The sequence below is a fragment of the Sus scrofa genome, chromosome X, assembly GCF_000003025.6.
Source record: "Sus scrofa isolate TJ Tabasco breed Duroc chromosome X, Sscrofa11.1, whole genome shotgun sequence".
Lineage (NCBI taxonomy): Eukaryota > Metazoa > Chordata > Mammalia > Artiodactyla > Suidae > Sus > Sus scrofa.
This window is the reverse complement of record NC_010461.5, coordinates 47,268,853-47,290,113: the sequence shown is the minus strand read 5'-3', so window position 1 is coordinate 47,290,113 and position 21,261 is coordinate 47,268,853. Positions and strand designations below refer to the sequence as shown.

The following is a 21,261-nucleotide window of genomic DNA, read 5'->3' as shown; positions in this document are numbered from 1 at the left end:
AAAGATACCACAACAAAAGGAAACTACAGGCCAATTTCACTGATGAACATCAATGCAAAAATCCTCAACAAAATACTAGCAAACCACATCCAACAATCCATTAAAAGGATTGTACATCAGGATCAAGTGGGATTTATCCCAGGGATGCAAGGGTTCTTCAATATCTGCAAATCCATCAGTGTGATACACCACATTAACAAACTGAAGAATAAAAACCACATGATCTTCCCAAGAGATGTGGGAAAAGCCTTTGACAAAGTCCAAAACCCATTTCTGATAAAAACCCTTCCGTAAGTGGGCATAGATGGAACCTACCTCAACATAATAAAGGCCATATATGAAAAACCCACAGCGAACATCATTCTCAATGGTGAAAAGCAGAAAGCATTCCTGCTGAGATCAGGAACAAGACAAGGATGTCTGCTCTTGCCACTACCCTTCCACATAGTTTTGGAAGTCCTAGCCATGGCAATCAGAGAAGTAAAATAGATAAAAGGAATCCAGATTGGAAGGGAAGAAGTAAAATTATCACTATATGCAGATGACATGATTCTATGTTTAGATAATCCTAAAGACTCTACCAGAAAACTGTTAAGAGGTCATCCACAAATTTAGCAAAGCCACAGGATACAAAACTAATACCCAGAAACCAACTGCATTTCCATACACTAACAATGAAAGAGCAGAAAAATGAATTAGGGAAGCAATCCCATTTACCATTGCATCCAAAAGAATAAAATACCTAGGAGTAAACCTACCTAAAGAGACAAAAGACCTGAACTCTGAAAACTATAAGACACTGATGAAAGAAATCAAAGATGACACAAATAGATGGAAAGACACATCATGCTTGTGGATTGGAAGAGTTAATATTATCAACATGAATATACTACCCAAGGCAATCTACAGATTCAATGCAATCCCTATCCAATTACCCAGACATTCTTCACAGAACTCAAACAAAATAGTTTCAAGGTTGTGTGGAAGCACAAAAGACCCAGAATAGCCAAAGACATCCTGAAAAAGAAAAATGGAGCTGGAGGAATCAGGCTCCCGGACTTCAGACTATACTACAAAGCAACAATCGTCAAAACCATATGGTACTGGCACAAAGACAGAAATATAGATCCGTGGAACAGGACAGAAAGCCCAGAAGTCAACCCACACACCTATAGCCAACTCATCTATGACAAAGGTGGCAAGAAGATACAATGGAGAAAAGACAGCCTGTTCAATAAGTGGTGCTGGGAAAACTGGACAGCCACATGGAAAAGAATGAAATTAGAACACTCCCTAGCACCATCCACAAAAATCAACTCCAAATGGATTAAAGACCTAGATATAAGACCAGACAGTATAAAACTCTTAGAGGAAAACATAGGCCAAACACTCTCTGACATAAACGACAGCAACATCTTCTCAGGTCCACCTCTTAGAGTATTGATGATAAAAACAAAAATAAACAAATGGGACCTAATCAAACTTCATAGTTTCTGCACAGCAAAGGAAACCCTAAACAAAACGAAAAGACAACCCACAGAATGGGAGAAAATCTTTGCAAGTGAATCCACTGACAAGGGATTCATCTCCAAAATTTAGAAACACCTTCTGCAGCTACATACCAAAAAAACAAAAAACCCCATCAAAAAATGGCCAGAAGATCTAAACACACAATTCTCCAAAGAAGACATACAGATGGCCAAAATACACATGAAAAGATGTTCAACATCACTCAGTATTAGAGACATGCAAATCAAAACCACTCTGAGGTTCCACCTTACACCAGCCAGAATGGCCATCATCCAAAAGTCTACAAACAATAAGTGCTGGAGAGGGTGTGGAGGAAAAGGAACCCCAGTACACTGTTGGTGGGATTGTAAATTGGTGCAACCACTGTGGAAAACGGGATGGAGATTCCTCAGAAAACTAAAAACAGAAGTAGCATTTGATCAAGCCATCCCACTCCTGGGCATCTATCCAGAGAAAACAATAACTGGCAAAGACACATGTACCCCGATGTTCACTGCAGCACTATTTGCAATAGCCAAGACATGGAAACAACCTAATGTCCATTGACAGAGGAGTGGATCAAGAAGAGGTGATACATATACACAATGGAATATTACCCAGCCATTAAACAGAACGAAATAACGGCATTTTTAGCAACATGGATGGACCTCGAAATTATCATGCTAAGTGAAGTCAGTCAGACAATGAGACACCAACATCAAATACTTTCATTGACATGTGGAATCTGAAAAAAAGGACAGAATGAACTTCTTTGCAGAACATATGCTGACTCACAGATATTGAAAATCTTATGGTTTCCAAAGGAGAGAGTTTGGGGGGGGTGGGGGGATGCACTGGGGGTGTGGGATGGAAATCCTATTAAATTGGATTGTGGTGAACACTGTACAACTACAAATGTAATAAATTCATTGAGTAATAAAAAATAAATAACGGCACAGTCCAGAAGCGCCCACACGTGTCCTCCCAACTCGGCCCTAGGCCTGTTGGTCCCGCTGTTACCAGCAATGGGTCTTGCCGGACCAGCGCACACCGAGTGTACTCCCTGGCCTGCCAGATGAAGGCGAAGCGGCGGCGGCCGGACCTCAATGAGATTCACCATGAGCTGTGGCCCCAGGTTGCCACAAGGACCCGACCAGACCCCGGCGGCTAGCCCGACCTCGACCTGCCAGGGGGCGGCCTGCATCGCTGTCTGGCCTGCGCATGAGTCCCGGCCGGGTGCGGCCTGAGGAGGAGAAGGGTCCGCCGTTCGGGCTGGGGGTGTTGAGATCCGGGCCCTAGGGAACGCAGGGTCTTCTTTCCTGGGATTCATGGGTCTGCTGGCCTCCCATCCCTTCAAGCCTGGAACCTAGCATCGGGAAATGAGCTAGGGTCAGGGAGATAGGAGTACCTGAGAGGCATCACCTTCTCACTTCTCCTTACCCCCCATTCCTACAGGAGATACTTCATCGATTCTGCCAACCTGAAGACCCACTTCCGATCCAAAGACCACAAGAAAAGGTATGAAGGTATAAGAAGAGAATTAACGGATGGGTGTCCGGCAGGCAGGACTCGAATCTGGTCAGTTCTCAGTTCCTGTTCTTTTTCCCAGGTTGAAGCAGCTGAGCGTGGAGCCCTACAGTCAGGAAGAGGCAGAGAAGGCAGTGGGTATGGGTTCCTATGTGCCTCCCCAGCGGCTGGCAGTGCCCACAGAAGTATCCACTGAGGTCCCTGAGATGGACACATCTGCTTGACAGATCCTGAGAATTCAAGGCAGAAGAGTTGCCCATGGACAGTGACGCAAGGGCCAGTCTGGGAGAGACTGTACCAGTCTGTTTTGGCCCGGGCTTTGGGGAGTGGATGGCCTCTTCCCAGTGCCCTCCCTCCCAATAAAATAACTGGATAAAGGGGGCTTGCCCCTGACTCTTTAGCCCCCAGGCCACTACTCCAAAAAAAAAAAAAAATGGAGTTCCCGTTGTGGCACAGTGGTTAACGAATCCGACTAAGAACCACGGGGTTTCAGGTTCAATTCCTGGCCTTGCTCAGTGGGTTAAGGATCCGGCGTTGCTGTGAGCTGTGGTGTAGGTCACAGATGCGGCTCGGATCTGGCATTGCTGTGGCTCTGGTGTAGACCAGCGGCTACAACTCGGATTAGACCCCTAGCCTGGGAACCGCCATATGCCGCGGGAGCGGCCCTAGAAATGGCAAGAAGACAAAAAAATAAATAAAGAACAACAACAAAGAAACTACAATGAGATACCAGTACATCCTACTAGAATAGCTAATGTCAAAAAACTGACAATGGGGGGGTTCCCATTGTCTCTACTAATACCCATGAGGATGCAGATTCAATCCCTGCCCCCACTTAGTGGATTAAGAATCCGGCATTGCTGTGAGCTGAGGTGTAGGCCACAGACACGGCTCAGATCTGGTGTTGCTATGGCTGTGGCATAGGCTGGCAGCTGCAGCTCTGATTCAACTCCTAGACTGGGAACTTCCATGTGCTGCAGGTAGAGCCCTAAAAAGACTAAATAAATAAATAAATAAATTTTTAAAATTCTTTGCCATTTGGTTATAAAATGGCCTTAAGCTGTCCTGATATCCAATTTTTCATTGTACATTGTTATCTACCAGGAGAGTTTGATGGTACAATAGTGTGAAATAAGTTGGACCCCATTCAAGGGTATTTTAGAGTATTTTAGACCCTCTTCTTCAAAATTTAAAAAAAAAAAAGAGAATATATCTGAAGAACTTGATAATAGAAGCTAACATGTGGTAGATGCTTAAACAATGTCATGGAGGTGGTACAATGCAAAAGAAAGGGCCTGCACAATGTTTTTAATCACACCTGGGTTCTAATCCTGGCACCACCACTTAATATGTTGTCTTGGATACGTCCCGACAACTTTGAGCCTACTTATCTTTCATAAGGAAAGACTAATCTCTTACTGGTAGAGCTGTATTGAAGGTTTAAAGGAGGTAACGGGTTTCCAGGGCTTGGTGCAGTATGTGTTCAAGCAGCACATAATTCTCGTCTTTGGCTGCCCCAGAATGCAGGGGTCTGCAATTCCCTGGCAATCATCCTGCAGCCAAGGGCTCGCCAGTCACATAGTTTCAGTCTTAAACTTTGAATAGGTAAATTAGGGGGTGCCAGCAAGAGGCAAAGCTAAGATGTGGCTGTGGATCCAACTTGCACATCAAAGGCGAAGATGTGCAAGTTTTTGGTGGAGGGCAAAGTCTGAAGTAATCTAATACCCACTCCCTTCAAATTATGTCCAGTCTGATAAGACTGCTGGGAACTGAGGTCCTGGTCGTAACTCAAACAATCCCTGGTAAAGTAAGATTTGTTACTGGTGCCGTTATCTACCCTAGTCCCTTTCTGAGGATCCCTGACACTGCCTGTGCCTTGTCTGATGGGGTGGGCTTCCTCAGAAAGGTGGCTAATATTTTATGTGGTATAATGACTTTTAGACACCAGAAAAGGAGTTGGCTGCTACACCCCTGATGTAGTCGCTCTCTTTAGGATGCAGTCGATGAATAAATACCAGAACCTTTTGAATCGTGGAATTCAAATGCTGGTGCTAGGTGAGATATGATCACACAAAGGCAGGGCCCAGCCAGAGTGCTTCAGTTCAAGGGATTCCTCCAACTCACAGCCAGTTCAGAAATGTCCCCAAGGCAGGCTTTGCCCCCAACACACCTGCCAACAGGTGCCTTGCTTTCTCTTTGCATGAACAAGGCAATGCTGACCACACCTCAGTGCCAGCCAGGCTTGTGTGTGCTCTTCTTTCCACTATCCTATTCCTATACCTTTATAGACTCAGAAGGCTCATCACTGTTCCCCCTACTCTCACTGCCCCCCAGGTAAGGATTTGTGGACTTGGGTGGGGGGAAGACCTGTTGCGGAATGTCTTGCTGCTGAGCTCTGCTGTGGATTGGTAAAGAAATCATCACCCTCCCAGGAACTCCTAAATCTACAAGCAGCCTAGCCCCTAACTGCATCTTTAGCTGTCCAAGAGGGTTTTGTGAAGGATCAGTCTTCCAACCAGCAAAACCTATATGGTGGGAGATAAACTGTTCACATAAGTGATCTGTTGATTATTTTATTTATCTTACAAACAGAGTAGGGGTTAAATAAAGAGTATTGGGTTTGCCAGTATCAGACACTTGGGACTGTTTTGTTTATTTTTTTCCCCTCAAAAAAAATAGAGGGAAAGAGCAGGGAGAGTTCTTTTAATATGCAGGTGCTTCAGGGAGAACCAAACCATTTCATTTCATCTGTTATTTCCCATCCCACTGGATCTGGTGCTTGGAGGAGGGGAGGGAGATGAGATCAGTGGATCAGTCACAAGCACTGTCATCAGCATTGCCAGAGAGGTCAAGGACAGACATCATGGAATCAGACAGCTTGCTGGCGAGTTTGTCTGCAGGTAGAAAAAAACGGTCAGTTACTTGGTTATTGGCTTGCCAACAGGAGGCCCACAAGAGCTAGCCTACGGTTACCTAGGTCTGCATCAAACTCCCAAACTGGCTCACTGATCACCTTCCAACACTAAACAAAACAACTGGTGGCCTACTGGCAGCCACTGCTCAACCTCGCAGGTAGACCCATTCATCTACCTGTGAAATGATCACCCCAACATAGCCTGAATCTCAGAGTGTCAGACTTACTAAGCTTCAGTATTTTTATCCCTTCCTAGTATCAAAACAGCTATTTTCTTTCACTATGTTGAACTTAGCACCCTGCCATTACCCTCAAATCTCTCACAAGAAAGAGGCAGCATAGCAGTAGGGGCTTTGATCTGAGCCTGAATGCTCACCTCCATCCTCCAGCCACACCCTACTGTTCCTCAGGATTGCCTCAGACATCACCTCCTTCAGGAAGCCTTCTCTATCACCTCAACCCCACCACCACCTCCAGGCTGGGTTAGGTTCCCTCACCATGCTATGTCTTCAGTGACAATTTCCTCACCAAATAAGACTTTTGCAATGAGTTAGTGAAAATTAATATAGCATGTGACCCAAATGGACCAGCCACACAACGCACTACCATTAACACAAAGGGGAAAGTTCTTTTGTGAACTGAGGCATAACTATCCATAATATATGTTGAGTGGAAAAATGATGTGGCAAAAATGTACGTTCAGGAGACTAGCCATTTGTCTAGAAAAAGAGGAAGAACATACCGATATTTGCCTGTGCACCTACCTCAGGAATGAGATACAAGAAATTAAATGGCTGCCTCTGGGGGGAGGCCTGGGTGACTGGGGGAATGAAAGGAATTAGAAGCAGCTGATAAATAAATGGCTATTTGATATATAAGACTAGGCCAGTGGTCCTCCAAGTGTGGTCCCCAGAGGAGCAACATCAGCACTAATGGGGAACAAGTTAGAAACATAAATTCTCAGGCCCCATGGACAACCTACTCAATCAGAAACTCTGAAAGCAGGTCCCAGAAACCTGTGTTTCAATAAGCCCTCCAGGCAATTCTAAAACGAGCTAAAGTTTGAGAACCACTGTGGTAGCAGGAGAGCCTCCTAACCCATTTCTGCCCCCAACCCTAGCCTGGGGTTGGACACATGGAAATGCTCACTCAGAAGCCCCTAAATAAGGCTCTAGGTGGGCCCTTTCTGGAGCACAGTGGGGTGGTCAGGGACCCCCACCTGTACGCTTCTGGATCTTCTTCTTATTCTTCAGGGCAGATGCCAGAGCCTGGCCCTGCTGCAGAGGGTCTGTCTCCATGATTCTCTGTAGCATCGGGCGGCGGTCCACTGAGCAGACTTCCACTGTGCTGTTGTTTCTGGGGTGTCGGTCCACATTGCGCTTAGCCCACCCCATCTGATGACGGTTTGGATTGGTACAATACCCAGTGAGATCTCCAATCTGGGGAAAGAAAGGGCGACAGTGAGGTCTGGGCCCTGGAGTACCTCCAAAGACTTCTGCAAAGGAGGCAGGGACAGGCTTGCATAAGAACAGAAGCCTGGAGCCATGCAAGACTAAGCTTCAAGTCTAGCTCCACCACAGACTAGCAGGTGCTTACTTATCCTCTGGGCCACAATTTGTTCGTCTAACAAATAGGAGTGGACAAATGGGTAGCTTGCATGGCTTTTATAAGAATAAAATGAAGAGTTCCCATCGTGGCCCAGTCGAAATGAATCCAACTAGGAACCATGAGGTTGCAGGTTCGATCCCTGGCCTCATTCAGTGGGTTAAGAATCCAGCATTACCGTGAGCTATTGTGTAGGTCACAGATTTGGCTCAGATCTGATGTTTCTGTGGCTGTGGAGTAGGCTGGCAGCTGCAGCTCCTAGCCTGCGAACCTCCATATGCTATGTGTGCAGCCTTAAAAAAATAAAATAAAAAAGAATAAAATGAAAAAGTAGAATTACTTGACAACGACAATTGGTATTAAAATGATTCTCTGCTCAAAGTGACCCTTCAAAGTCTTACTCAATTTATCAAATGTTCTGACACCTATTTTATGCCCAGCTCTATAATGGGGAAATGCTGGAGAAATGAGTTGGATGCAGTTCCATTTTCAGGAAGCTACCAGACTAAAGAGGAAAAAACCAACCACACCACAAGTTAGAATGTGCTAAGTCCCCACCAAAGAAATGCAGCACGAGTGACAGAGGCTGAGGGGGTGGTGGTGGTCAACATACTTCTGCTGATGGGTCACTCCTGACTAAACACTGGAAAAGCACAGAGCATACCTGGGCACCCAAAAAGGTATCTATTTGGCTGGAATAGAAGGTACATGTGGGCAGTAAATGGTAATATTGACAGAAAGCTATGTGCCAGGTACCCTTCCAAGCACATACATATACATGCTTGTGTATATGTATACATGTATTCACACACACATAATGTATTAACTCATTCAATCCTTGCAACAATGCTCTGACAAATGAGGTACCTAAGGTCACACAGCAAGTAAGCAGTGGAATAAATTAGAACTCAAGCAGTCAGGATTCTGTATGTATGACTATCTGCTACACTAGAGCGGGGAAAAGGCAAGGCTACCACACTGTACAACCCTGGAGCACCATTCACAATATAGCATATCTAAATGGTACTTCCCAGAGTTGTGCGATGGAGTGGCCCTACTCAGGGCCCTGAACCTGAGTCTGGAACTTGTAGTACAGAGTAGGGAACTACTACTGGTCCCTGAGAGAAAATGATATGTTTGTTCTAGGGCTAATGGGCTCAGTGAGAAATATCAGGGGATAATCCTTAAACACATAACTTTAATTTCTTAAACTTTTTTGGTTATGCCCACAGCATAGGAAAATTCCCAGGCCGGAGACTGAAACCATGCCACGGCAGCAACCCGAGCTACTGCAGTGACACCAGATCCTTAACCCACTGAACCACCAGGGAACTCCATTAAACACATAACTTTAAACTGATTTTCCTACAAACACTGGGGGAACTTTCAAAACTATGAAGATGGAAATGGTGTGATTCCTACCAATGCCCCAGTGCAGGCCTCATCATCTCTTACAGAATACAGGTAGTAGTTTCCTTTCTGGACTCCCTAATTCCACTCTGGCTCCTTTCTTTCTGACTTGGTATTTACTGCAGCCACCAGAGTGATAGCTTTTTTTTTTTTCTTTTTCTGAGTCCAAGGCATGCAGAAGTTCCCAGGCCAGGGATCAAATCCACACCTTAGCAGTGACCTGAGCCACAGCAGTGAAAAAACTGGATTCTTAACAGCTAGGCTGCTAGGGAACTCCCAGAGTAATAGTTCTAATAACAAACACTTGACCTTGTCGCTTCCCTTCTAGGAGTTCTCCTGTGGTGCAGTGGGTTAAGGATATCTGGTATTGTCACTGCAGCAGCTTGGATTGCTGCTATGGTGTGGGTTTGATCCTTAGTCTGGAAATTTCTACATGCCATAGGCACAGCCCAAAAAAAAAAAAAATCACAAAACCCACCCAGACACTATGTGGCCATCAAAAACGAAGGACAGCTCTTCAAGTAATCACATGAAACAATCTGCAAAATGAATCTGTACATGAAATAAGCAATGTGCTGAACAATACAAACAGCATGCAACTACTTGAATTAAAATTGATCTATTATCTGCTTGTGTGTGTTTGTGTGTGTGTTGTGTGTGTGTTTGTGTGTAAAGATGGAAAAGCTCTGAAAGGATACTCAGGCCTGCTAATAGTGACCACCTCCAAGAAGGGAGCAAGGTAGCTAGGAGAGAAAAGCAAGAGATTTGCTTTTCACTGTACACACTCTTTACCTTTTCAAATTTATACCATGTACCCAGTCAAAAAATACTGTAAATAAGTGCCCATCGGGGCTCAGTGGTTAACGAATCCGACTAGGAACCGTGAGGTTGCGGGTTCGATCCCTGGGCTTGCTCAGTGGGTTAAGGATCTGGCGTTGCCATGAGCTGTGGTGTAGGTCGCAGACGTGACTTGGATCCCTCGTTGCTGTGGCTGTGGTGTAGGCTGGCAGCTGTAGCTCCGATTTGACCCCTAGCCTGGGAACCTCCATATGCCACAGAAGTGGCCCTAGGAGGACAAAAAGACAAAAAAAAAATTATAAATAAACAAAATAGGAAAAAATTTTTAAATTCTTTTCCTGTCCCTCAAAATGATCCATTTTTCAGTGTTTACCTATCACCCACCATCTAAAGTCAAACTCAAAGCCTTTTGTCCTCTGACACCAGATTCATCTTTCCCTGCCTCCACCCCCACTCCAGCCACTTCAGACCACTAGTGATTTTCCCAAAATACCCTGCTCTTACTTACCCTTTTGTGTCTTGGCATGCGCCCAGGATGAGCCCCTGCCAACAGGCTGCTGCCCCCATTGCCCAGAGATTTCCTTAGACTTCAAAAGGTGGCAGAAGCACCAAGGCCCCCAGGAAGAATTCGTTGACCCATGAGTAGTATAGGTTAGGGCCCTTAGACCCATGCTTTCCCAACCTCTGCCCCCAATTCCAGCCTATGTGTCTCTCATCAATCACAGTGTAGATGTCTATGGCTGAAACCACTAAACTGTGACCTCCTGAAAGACAAAGATGGGGGTACTGGCAGAAAAAGAGGTTGAAAAAGCCTCCCAAGAGTCATAGCATTGAACATCAACTTGATCCAGCAGGTGTTGGGGGGCCATGAAAGGGCAAGTGACATGGTCAGATTGGGCCACTACAAACCAGGTGAGAGATGAATATAAGCTTAGGTTAGTGTTACAGGGATAGAAAGAAGCCAAAAGCATCTCTTGAGATTTAGGAGGAAAAAGCCACAGGGCTTGGTGACTGACTGTGTATAAGATCCAAAATACTAGTTAGAAGGAAGATTCAGGGATGCCCAAGTTTGTAACTTGAACAACTGGGTGGATTAATGGGGATCCTGTTCTTTGCGCTAGAGCTGGACTGGGAAAGCTGCTTAAGAGTATGCCTCCTCCTTGGACCTGTCACTGGTTGGCAAATAAGGCACCTGCCAAGCACCCAGGAGCCCACCAGAAGTGAATTTTATGACCCACATCTCCAAGCATTATAAGCAGACCTTGTGAGAGCCAGCCAGAAGGGACTGAGCATTTCCCAGAGCCCTGGGCAGAGGATAAGGTTGCTATGAAAAAAAAAAAAAAAAGAGAGAGAACAGGTACCTTATACACGGTGGTTTTATTTTCCATGGCATCTGCTATTTTCACCATTGGAGAATGGAGCCATTTGATCTCCATTTCAAGCGGGTCCATGTCACCCAACAGCTCATCAGATTCTCCAGTGGCCAAGCCTTTAACACAAACAATATCACTGTCAGGCCCCTGGCTCTTCCCTGCTCCCAGACCTCTGGTCAGGCCTCAGTGGGAAGGATATGCGGACGCTGCCCAGGGGAGTCCAGAGGGAAGGCTCCGTTATTCCTGCTGGGAGCCCACATGACAAAGGATTAAAGGTGTGGGTTTTGCAGTAGGGTGCTCGCCTGCTGGGAGCTGGTCTTCCTCAGCTTCCTCATCTGGCAAATGAGAATGCCACAAGCCCTATGACATAGGGGTCCTGTGAGTCTCAGCAGAGGATGCCTGAAATGCACTGGCCTGAGACACTACTCCGTAAATGGCAGCTACTGGGATTCCCTCTCTAAGACCAGGCCTCTCTCCCTAACGCTCTGGTGCCATGCCTAGAGCCGGCCTCCACTGCAAACCACAAATGTGCGCATTGCCCTAGGCCCACATGACCCTCATACCTCTTCTAAACTTGGCCTCCATCCCCTTCCTTGAGCCTCTAATCTCTCATCACTCTTCAAGATCCAACACTAGGGCAACTAGGAAACTCTCACCACTAACCTCTCCCTATTCTCAATATTCAGGACTTCAGTCTTTTGCCAAAGTGCACTTTGAGTGCCAGAGCCCCACCTGTCCCTCCAATTCCACCCAACTTCCCACTTGATAGAAAAATAAAGTTCAGAAAGAGGGCTGACTTGCCCAAAGCCACATGGGGAAGATACTCTGAAGCAGGCAAGCCTCTTGTCCTCATTCGTCACATGAAAAGGCCAAGAGAAGAAAAATTATTGGCCCTCAAGAGAAAAAGCCAGGCTAGCCAAGGCTTTCTCCACTGCCCCCCCCAGCGTCCAGACAGGCCCAGAGAGCACCAAGCACTTTTCTTGGGCGGAGTAGAGAGAAGAAAAGTTATCAACCAGAGGTGCAAATAGTAGAGCACCCAAAGAGATCAAACTTCCTACAGGAGTTTCTCAAAGTCTCACCTTTGTACTCCATCAAATAACCACATGCCAGGCACTTTAAGTATCTTATATATTAAATAAGTCTTCACAACTATCTTATCAGGTGGGTACTACTGTCCCCATTTTACAGATGATGTTATGGGACATGGGGAGGTTAAGGAATTTGCACAGCACCACCTAGCCAAAAAACTCAAATTTGAATCCAGGCAGTGCATTCTTTTAACCACGTAGCTACTCTGAGCTGGGAGAGTCTTCAACAACAGAGCAAAAGAAGTAGTTTGAATGCCACCTCTGCCTGCCACTGACAATGCACTATTCAGCAAATATCACCCTTCTGTGTTTTAGATGCCTCAGCTGCCAATGGGGGTAGAAATAAAAATCTAGGAATGGATACACAATGGCTGCAGCACAGCCTGGGGCAACATGAGAGAAGGGGTTTTTGAGAGGAGACTCTCAGTCCATTCCAGATCTCAAGAGATGGGAAAGGAACCTCGCACTTCCAAAGCGCCTCACCCCACTCCAGATACTTTGTTGATTTTTTTTCCTATCCACCAAGAGCCCACATCCAGCCGGTACTCCCACCCCCATGACCCAGATTACAATTCTCTACCCCTGTGAAAAAAGACATTAAGTTTAAGACTGGTTAATCAGGAGTTCCCGTCGTGGCACAGTGGTTAATGAATCCGACTAGGAACCATGAGGTTGCAGGTTCGATCCCTGGCCTTGCTCAGTGGGTTAACGATCCGGCGTTGCCATGAGCTGTGGTGTAGGTTGCAGACGCGGCTCGGATCCCGCGTTGCTGTGGCTCTGGCATAGGCTGGCAGCTACAGCTCCGATTAGACCCCTAGCCTGGGAAACTCCATATGCCGCGGGAGCAGCCCAAGAAATAGCAAAAAGACAAAAAAAAAAAAAAAAAGACTGGTTAATCAATTTCCCCTGAGACAGAGTAGGGCCACAGCAGGGGGAGGTCAAATGTGGGATCTGACCAGCTCTAATGGAAAAAATTAAAATCATTATAACTTTTTTTAAATGTGGGATTTGTTGTCAGGTCTGTGTGGCTCCACTAGAGTAGGACCAGGCATTTGGCAGGCCAGTTCACCTGTCCACACTTACATTCCATGGTGTCCTCATTGGCCTGCTCGGTATCCTCAATGTCGAAGACCTCAGTCATCTCCTTAACAATCTCAGCGCTGAGATGGGTAGGCAGAGTGTGGGTGGAGGGTGGGAGTGTGTAGAAGCTGATCTTCCCACTGCATTGGGAGGTGGGAAGAAATTGGTGGTGATGTCATTAAGAGAGCAAATGACCAGGGAGTTCCCAAAGCGGCACAGCAGACATGAATCTGACTAGTATCCATAAGGTTGCAGGTTCAATCCCTGGCCTCGCTCAGTAGGTCAGGGATCCAGCATTGCTGTGAACTGTGGTGTAGGTTGCAAGCGTAGCTCAGATCCTGCGTTGCTGAGGCTGCAGTGTAGGCCAGTAGCTATAGCTCTGATTCAACCCCTAGCCTGGGAACTTCCATGTGCCACAGGTGCAGCCCTAAAAAACCAAAAAAAAAGGAAATGACCAAAGAGAAAATGAATTCCCAAGTCAGAAACTAAGGGTCAACTAGAAAACCCAGACAGTAGCTTCTGAACAAGAGGCTGAGTTGCGAGAAAATCACTGGGCATAAATAAACTGCTAAGCAGGACGTGACCTGGTGCCTTGGCCTTCCCTGTCCCAGGACCCAGGAAGTCCGGCTACCCCGCCACTGCAATGAACACAGATGAGGCCCTATGTGGAGCCTGACTCCCAGCATGCCTCACCCTTACCCCTAGCCCCTTCCTCACCTCACCCAGTCAGCCAGGACAGCTTTGGCTGCCTGCTCCTGACTGTATATGCCCCCCTTCTTCTTCTTCCCCAAGCGGTGGGCCACTGCAGTCAGAAAGTGTTCAGTGGTCTGGAACCCGGAGACACCGTAATAGCTGGAAATCTGGTGAAGAGGAAGAAGAGAAATCATGAAGAAAAAGGAAGGGCCCTTGAAGCAGGGTAGGACATGAGCAAGAGTCCTATGTACCTCCTCCTGGTTGCAGCGCTGCAGGATGGTCTCCACCGGGGTCACGGGGTCTGCCAGCTTCTGCACCTGGATACAGTTGCGCAGGATAGTGCCAACCTCTGAGTTGGGTCCTGGGACGATGCCTGGGGCATCCAGCAGCCTGATGAACTTATCTAGGTAAACCTCCTGCATGAACCTGAGCAGGCAGGTAGGGGGTAGGGGAGATAAGAGAGATCGCAGGGTGGTGGGGAGCAGAGGATGTGTCTGGCATCCTCTAGGCCCCAAGCACCCAGTTGGGAGGAGAGGTGAGGGGCAGATGGATGACACACAGATGAATGTGGAGAGATGTAGGGTCTGACTGTAGTCTAGCCTCCACCACTGGGGACTGAGCTACAGGACCATAGGCAAGCTTCTGACTCTTTGAGCCTCAGTTGCTTCATCTAGAAAGCAGAGCTGCTCATCAGAGCCCAATTAGGCATGGTTGTTGGGAGGCTTCCAGGAGCTAAGGGAGGAAGTACCCAGCTGGGTGACCAGCCCACACCCCAAGTGTGCCAGGTAAATGAGAGCTATTAGCGAGACTCCCGCACCCACGGAAAGGTCAGAGGCTGGTCCAAGGTAAGGGACAGGGGTTGAAGGTGTGGGAGTTGGGGGAATGGCAGGGTCAAGGAGCTGTGAAGTGAAGGAGCAGGCAGGTGCTTACTTGGTGACCCCAGGAACGGCTCCCACACTGCACGCCCGGCTGCGCTTCAGGCTATTGATCAGGCTGCTCTTCCCAACATTGGGAAGGCCTACAAAGGAGCAGCAGATGGCTCAGGGCAGGAAGGGCCCTCAGGAATACTTGGGACAGCCTGTGTGTGGGAGGCCAGGCCACAGGGAAGCCAAACACAGAATCTGGCTGGCCTCCTGCCTTCCTGTCCCAGGCCCTGACCAAGCCCCACCATGACATTTCTATCTCTTTCCTCCATATGTGAGTACACTGGCTAGACATGTCCCTCTCTCTAGATGTGCACTCACTCCTACCTACAACCAAGCTAGGAACAATGCTCTATGCAAGGCCTCTGTGACACAATCCAATGGAGGGTGGACCTTGGGAAGTGGCATGAAATAGAACTATCTGTCCTGGTGTTGTAATTCACCTGGCACAGGGGAGGGGGCTCATCTCCAGATGTCAATCTCTGAGCAGCTTTCTGCCTGTGGTGTGTGTTTCTCTGGGCATCTATAAGCACTTCTCACTCTACGGATGTCCTTGTCTGTTTCCTCCTCACTGGGTTTCCCATTCCCACCATTTTCTTTCGCTGTGTGTTAGAACTTACACATGTACCACTCTCTCACAAATGTGCCTGTGTTGGGGGAAGTTTCTGTACATTTCTTGTGTCTCTTGGTTGTTTTCATTCTAAACTTTTCCCATTTCTGTCTTTCTCATTTCACCTTTTTCTCTAACATATCTTTCTTTCTCTGTGTATCTCAGCACTTCTTTCTCTGCCAGTTTATCTCACTATCTCTCCTTCTGGCTATTGCCCTTTCTCTCCAGTTCTCCCCACTCTACCAATTCTGCCTCTTTGTAATTCCCTCTCAGCTCAGTCTGTTTTTTCTCTCTGTGTGTACGCCCCTGTGTACGTGTTTCACTTCATCTCTTTTCCTGCCCGTGCCTCCCTAATCCTGTCTCTATTTCTCTATATATACATATGTATCTCTCTCATCATAGACCTGTATCGTTCTCTGTGATTCTGGGTGTGTGACTGTCTGAAAGTCAGTCAAGTGTATCTGGGCACATGTATCCCTCTATGGCTCTATTGGCTTGGGGAAGCGGGGTGAAGAGGCTGGATGAGTGTGTGGGATGGGACTGGTCTGTATGTATTTTCCTCTGGGTCTGACATGTCTCCTCACTTGTCAATCTGTACATGTGTTGGTGAATCTGTATGTGTGTATAGGTTTGGGTATGCATTCCCCTTGTGTCTGCATCTTTGTTCCTGCCTTTTTCTATGTGCACCTCCCTCTGAATCTCTCTCTATCCCTGTGTATGGCTTGCTCTATCATTCTTTCCTTGGGTATGCACATCTGGCTCTCTACTTACATAGCGGGGGTCTCTAGCCCTCTTATGTCTCTATCTGCAGGTCCCTGAACATGTCTTTTCAATCAAATCTCCCTCTCTGGGTACCTCTGTCATTCAAATCTGTCTTCCCTTTCTATTCTCCACCAATCCCACCATTTGGCTTCCCAGATCTTTTTCTGTGTCTATGCATTTGCTCAGTATCCACCTCTCTCTCCACTGTCTTTTTCTCTTGGCTTCACTTCCTCTCCCTGCTGGTCTATCTCTGCCTCTGTCAATTTCCCTATTCCCTTCAAACCAGCCTTCCTTTGGTACATTGGATTCCAGACAGCCCCAGGTTTGAGCCTCAGCTCTGCCTTGTCAGGGTGGAGCTCCACAAGTCCCTTTCCCTTCTCTAGTCTCCAGTGTTCATATCTATGAAAGGGAAATGTTCACCCATCCCTCCCACAGGTCTGGCAGGATGAGATGGTGTCAACTCCAAGCCCCGCCCCCTGCATTTGGTCCACGATTCTAACACTTAGAGCATGGTGGTGATTCTGAGTATGCCTTCCTAGGTTCACCAATCCAAATTACAAATCACAAATCCCTTCCTGAATGGCTCCTCCCCAACCCCTGCCCTGCTAAAAAGTAACATGAAGTTTCCAGAATTCTTTCCCCCAGTGAAACCCCTGCACAAGGAAGAAGCCTAGGCCCCATGACCTCCCGAGGCCTTACCCACAACACCCACACGGATATGGGTGTGCACTTCACCAAGGCGACAATAGTTCCCCAGAACCCTCATGAGGTTTTCAGCTCCAAAGCAGGCTTTGCTTTTCAGTAGTGACTCAGAGGCCTGCTCCACTGGCACACTACAGCGATTCTGGAAAATGAGGGATATTGCAGAAGAGGCATCAGGTGGGAGATGTGGTCTGAGCCCAGATTCCCATTTCTCAGGGAAACTTTCAGGACAGCTTCCCTGTGATCACCAAGACCACCAGACTGAAGCGGAGAGCTTCTCACATAGGCCCCGAACACCTGCCATTTCCCTCCTTCCATAAAACCTATTTTTCCACTGACTTTGCATCTTCTAGTCTTTTCTGTCTCTACCTCTGCCTAGACACACATGTCCCTTGCCTCCCTCAGCAGGGGCAGGAATAGTATCCTGGCTTTCAGACAGGCCAAGTTTGAGTTCCGAGTTCTGCCTCTCACAGGCATCCTGCTCCCCCTTCTCTAGGCCTCAGTGAACCTCGTCTGCACAATGGAGACAGTCCCTTCCCTCCTCCTCCTTCTATGGAAGGAAGAGATAGTGCCTACCCACATAAAGCCTATCATTCCTTGATTCCTCACACAGGACAAGGCTATTTCAACCTCCATCTCCTTATTCCTGCCCAGAATGCCCTTTCATCCCTTCCTCTGTCCTTACTTATCCACCATGATGCTGTAAAATAGGAATTGACCTACCTATCTATTAATAAGAAAGAGGTTAAGGAGATATATCCTTAAAGTGGAATACAAATGAAAGAAAATATTAGAAAAGGATGCTTCACATTTTTGCCATCAAAAAGGCCAAAAAATATATAAAAGAGATATGTTTCTCCCACATGAACAAAGATTTAAATGTTTAATGACGGATAACAAGGGTGAAGGGGAAATAGGTCCTCTCACACATTCATCTACCCCATTAGCGGGAAGATAAATCAGTACAGCCACTAGTGGGGACAGGTGGAGGAACCAGGGTGGTTAGGGAGTGATTTGTCAGTGTCTAGGAAAATTGTAAAATGCACAAAGCCTATGACCCAGCCACTCCACCTCTCAGTACCCAACCTACACACTTGACCACTGGCCAAGAAGACATGTGTAAGGGTATGTGTTGTAGTACTGGTTATAATAATTTTTTAAAAATTGGAAACAAATTTTATTTACTGCCAGAAAGGTAGAACTCTATAGAAAGACCTCCAAGGAAAAAAAAAAAACAAAAACAGAAACCACAGGATGACATATATAATATCCCCAAACACTATTTTCTCTTTACACACACGCACACACATATCTCCACATGTAATATAAGGCACAGAAAAACATCTGGAAGGATACACACAAAACTAACAATGGTAATTCCCTCTGGGTGTGGATAAAGGAGACTGGATTAGGGGTACCGGTGAAAGGATATTTAAGTTTCACCTATACAGCTGACTTTTGAGTAACATGGGTTTGGAGGGTGGCTTAAATATAAATTTTTTTCACTAATATATACCTTAGTACTACATGGTCTGCAGTTGGTTGAATCTGTAGTGGCAGAACCACAGATACAGAGGACCAACTATAATTTATACACAGATTTTCCACTGATGATGCAGAAGGTGGATGTCCCTTAATCTCCGTTTAGTTCGAGTCAACTGTAATTGTTTTTTATTTTTTCTACTTTTTTTGGTGGGGGAGCGGCTGTGCCTGCAGCATGTGGAAGTTCCTGGGCCAGGGATCAAACCCACACCACAGCAGTGACCCAAGCTACTCCAGTGACAATGCAGGATCCTTAACCCACTGTGCCACAAGAGAACTCCTTCCTATTTCCTTTTTTAATCAGTAAGGTTTTTTTTTAATTTATTATAGTTGATTTACAATGTCATGTCAATTTCTAATCAATAAGTTTTACACCTGGTGCAAAACTGAAAAATACTCTCCAGGACCTAGTTTTTGTCCCTAGAAGCAACTAATATTTCTGTATACTTTAATATTGTATATTGAAAACACTATGTTAATGATATAATTAGAAATCAGTTTAGCCCCAGGCTACCCTGAAAAAGGCTAGATGCCCCTGGCCCCAGCTTACCAGGTTTTTGACCTGATGCTGGGTGCTGGCCTTGAAAGCCACGGTTGGCAGCTCATTCCTCAAGTAATCCAGCCACTTCTCCACAACCTCCTTGGGGACCAGGTCTGGGGAAAATAGGAACAGACAGGACTGGTAAGGAGAACATCACTTGGATGGCTCATTCCAGAGATGCAGACACCCACACCCAAGGCTTGACCCCACCTCCTACCAAAAGATATCTCTCTGGCCCTGCCAGTCTCCATCCAGTCCCCAGGTTATAGTTTAAAAGGACAGTCTAGGAATTTCTGCTGTGCAGGTTTGATCCCCGGCCCAGCGCAGTGGGTTAAAGGATCCACTGTTGCCGCAGCTGCAGCATAGGTCGCAACTGCAGCTTGGATATGATCCCTGGCCCAGGAACTTCCATATGCCTCAGGGCAGCCAAAAAAGAAAGAAAAAAAAAAGGACAATCTAATCTAGGGGACCAGTTGGCCCTCCCTGAGGAGACTTCTGTTTCCTTAAGGAAAATGGATAAACTATTCCAGATGCCTTCCTTCCAGGCCAGGAGGTCCAGGGTGCCAGACACCTCCCAAAGACTATGCTCTCCATCCCCCTCCATGGATCATTCTAGGTTGTACCAAATGTCAAGGATAACTTTGAGAAGAAGACAAGAAGGGCTACCATTTATGAAGTACTGGCCATGTGTGTACCAAGCACTTTACTATTAATTTTCACAACAACCCTGTGCGGTTAGGACGATCAGAGCCCATTTTACAGCTAGAGGAACAGAAAGAAGCTCTCAGGTGACACAACTTGTTCAAGATCCCAGAAAAAACAGACAGCACAACTGAGATGAGACCCAGACTTGAGTGACTCCTAAGCCCGTGTGCTCTTCTGTCCTAGTATCTGGGTTTCATTGTGGAGGAGACAGAAACTCACCAGGGTTGGTCAGCACAGATAAAGTTCAAAATGGCAAAAACAAAGGACTGAGAGGCAGACAGGCTCTAACTCCATCCCTAACTTCTGCTATATCATGTGTGTGTGTTTAGACAAGTGACTTCACCTCTCAAATGCCTGGCCTTAAAAACTGGAACAAGAATTCCTACCTTGCACAACTGTTACAAATACCATTGAGTTGCTGGGTCTCAGGGGCTGGTCTGAGCTAATTTTTCAAGAAGGCCTGGCCCCTACCCTGTCTTAGCCAATCGTCCAACACCCACCAATCTTGTTCAAGACCAGGACCAGCTTCTTGTTGCCTTCTGCCCCCAGGACAGCCTCCTCCATTTGGAAGCAGCGGCAGCCCAATGGGTCTCTGGCATCCAGGACTTCTAGAATTACATCAGAGTATTCCACCACCTGCAGGGCAAAAAATGGAAGATGAAGGTAAGGAAAGAACTGGGTAGCAATCAATAGGCTCATGAAAGAAAATGTCTCCATCTTTTGAAGAGGAGATGGGACTGGATTGGTGCCCTCCCTAAAGGAGCCTTAAGAAATGGACCCCCCATACCTTACGGAACTCCTTATAATAAGCCTTCCTTGTGGCCTCATCATCCAGTTGAGGAAACATATTTAACTCCTGCAAAACTTCCTCCTAAAGGAAAAAAGAGAAAGAGAGAGAGAATGGTGCAGGGGAGCAAAGAGGGTGAGAGCCATCTATGGAAATCATGGCAGGCTGGGAGAGCCATGGGAGTCCCATCTCACTAAAGAATAGCTTTGAACAGCCAACAAAGTCAGGAACTAGAAGAAGAAAGCATAGATCCACATGGACCACGTGTGCCTATTTGTAAGTGTGTGTTCAAGCATCAGCTAGAGGCCTGAATGTGCACCTGTGTGTGTAAGGGAGGAGTGTAAGAGGGAGGTGTAAGTAAGAAAAACCATCTATGGAGAACGTGGGATGGAGAAAGCAAAATGTGTACTTAACATTAGAAAAGGGACTTTGAGGAGTTCCCATTGTGGCTCAGCGGTAACAAACCCGACAAGTATCCATGAGGACACGGGTTCAATCCCTGGCCCTGCTCATTGGGTTAAGGATCCAGCATTACTGAGAGCTGTGGTGCACGTTGAAGACGCTGCTGGGATCTGGCCTTGCTGTGGTTGTGGCTTAGGCCTGCAGCTGTAGCTCCAATTAGATCCCTGCCTCGGAACTTCCACATGCCAAAACCTGCAGCCCTAAAAAGACCCCCCCCCAAAAAAAAGTGC

The 21,261-nt window shown here is 46.7% G+C and overlaps 1 protein-coding gene across 1 annotated transcript in view; it reads right to left on the bottom strand.

The window, feature by feature from the left end:
• GNL3L (G protein nucleolar 3 like) overlaps window positions 5,594-21,261 on the bottom strand; it is a 28,054-nt gene continuing 12,386 nt past the window's right edge. Inside the window, exons 6-16 of the mRNA XM_005673659.3 lie at window positions 20,570-20,653; window positions 20,283-20,418; window positions 19,087-19,190; window positions 16,992-17,136; window positions 14,928-15,015; window positions 14,249-14,423; window positions 14,022-14,164; window positions 13,308-13,444; window positions 11,125-11,252; window positions 7,170-7,389; window positions 5,594-5,930 (exon numbers count right to left, since the gene is read on the bottom strand). Of these exons, the coding sequence (XP_005673716.1) occupies window positions 5,848-5,930; window positions 7,170-7,389; window positions 11,125-11,252; window positions 13,308-13,444; window positions 14,022-14,164; window positions 14,249-14,423; window positions 14,928-15,015; window positions 16,992-17,136; window positions 19,087-19,190; window positions 20,283-20,418; window positions 20,570-20,653 (1,443 nt within the window). The 3' untranslated portion in view covers window positions 5,594-5,847. The remainder of the gene's footprint in view (window positions 5,931-7,169; window positions 7,390-11,124; window positions 11,253-13,307; window positions 13,445-14,021; window positions 14,165-14,248; window positions 14,424-14,927; window positions 15,016-16,991; window positions 17,137-19,086; window positions 19,191-20,282; window positions 20,419-20,569; window positions 20,654-21,261) is intronic.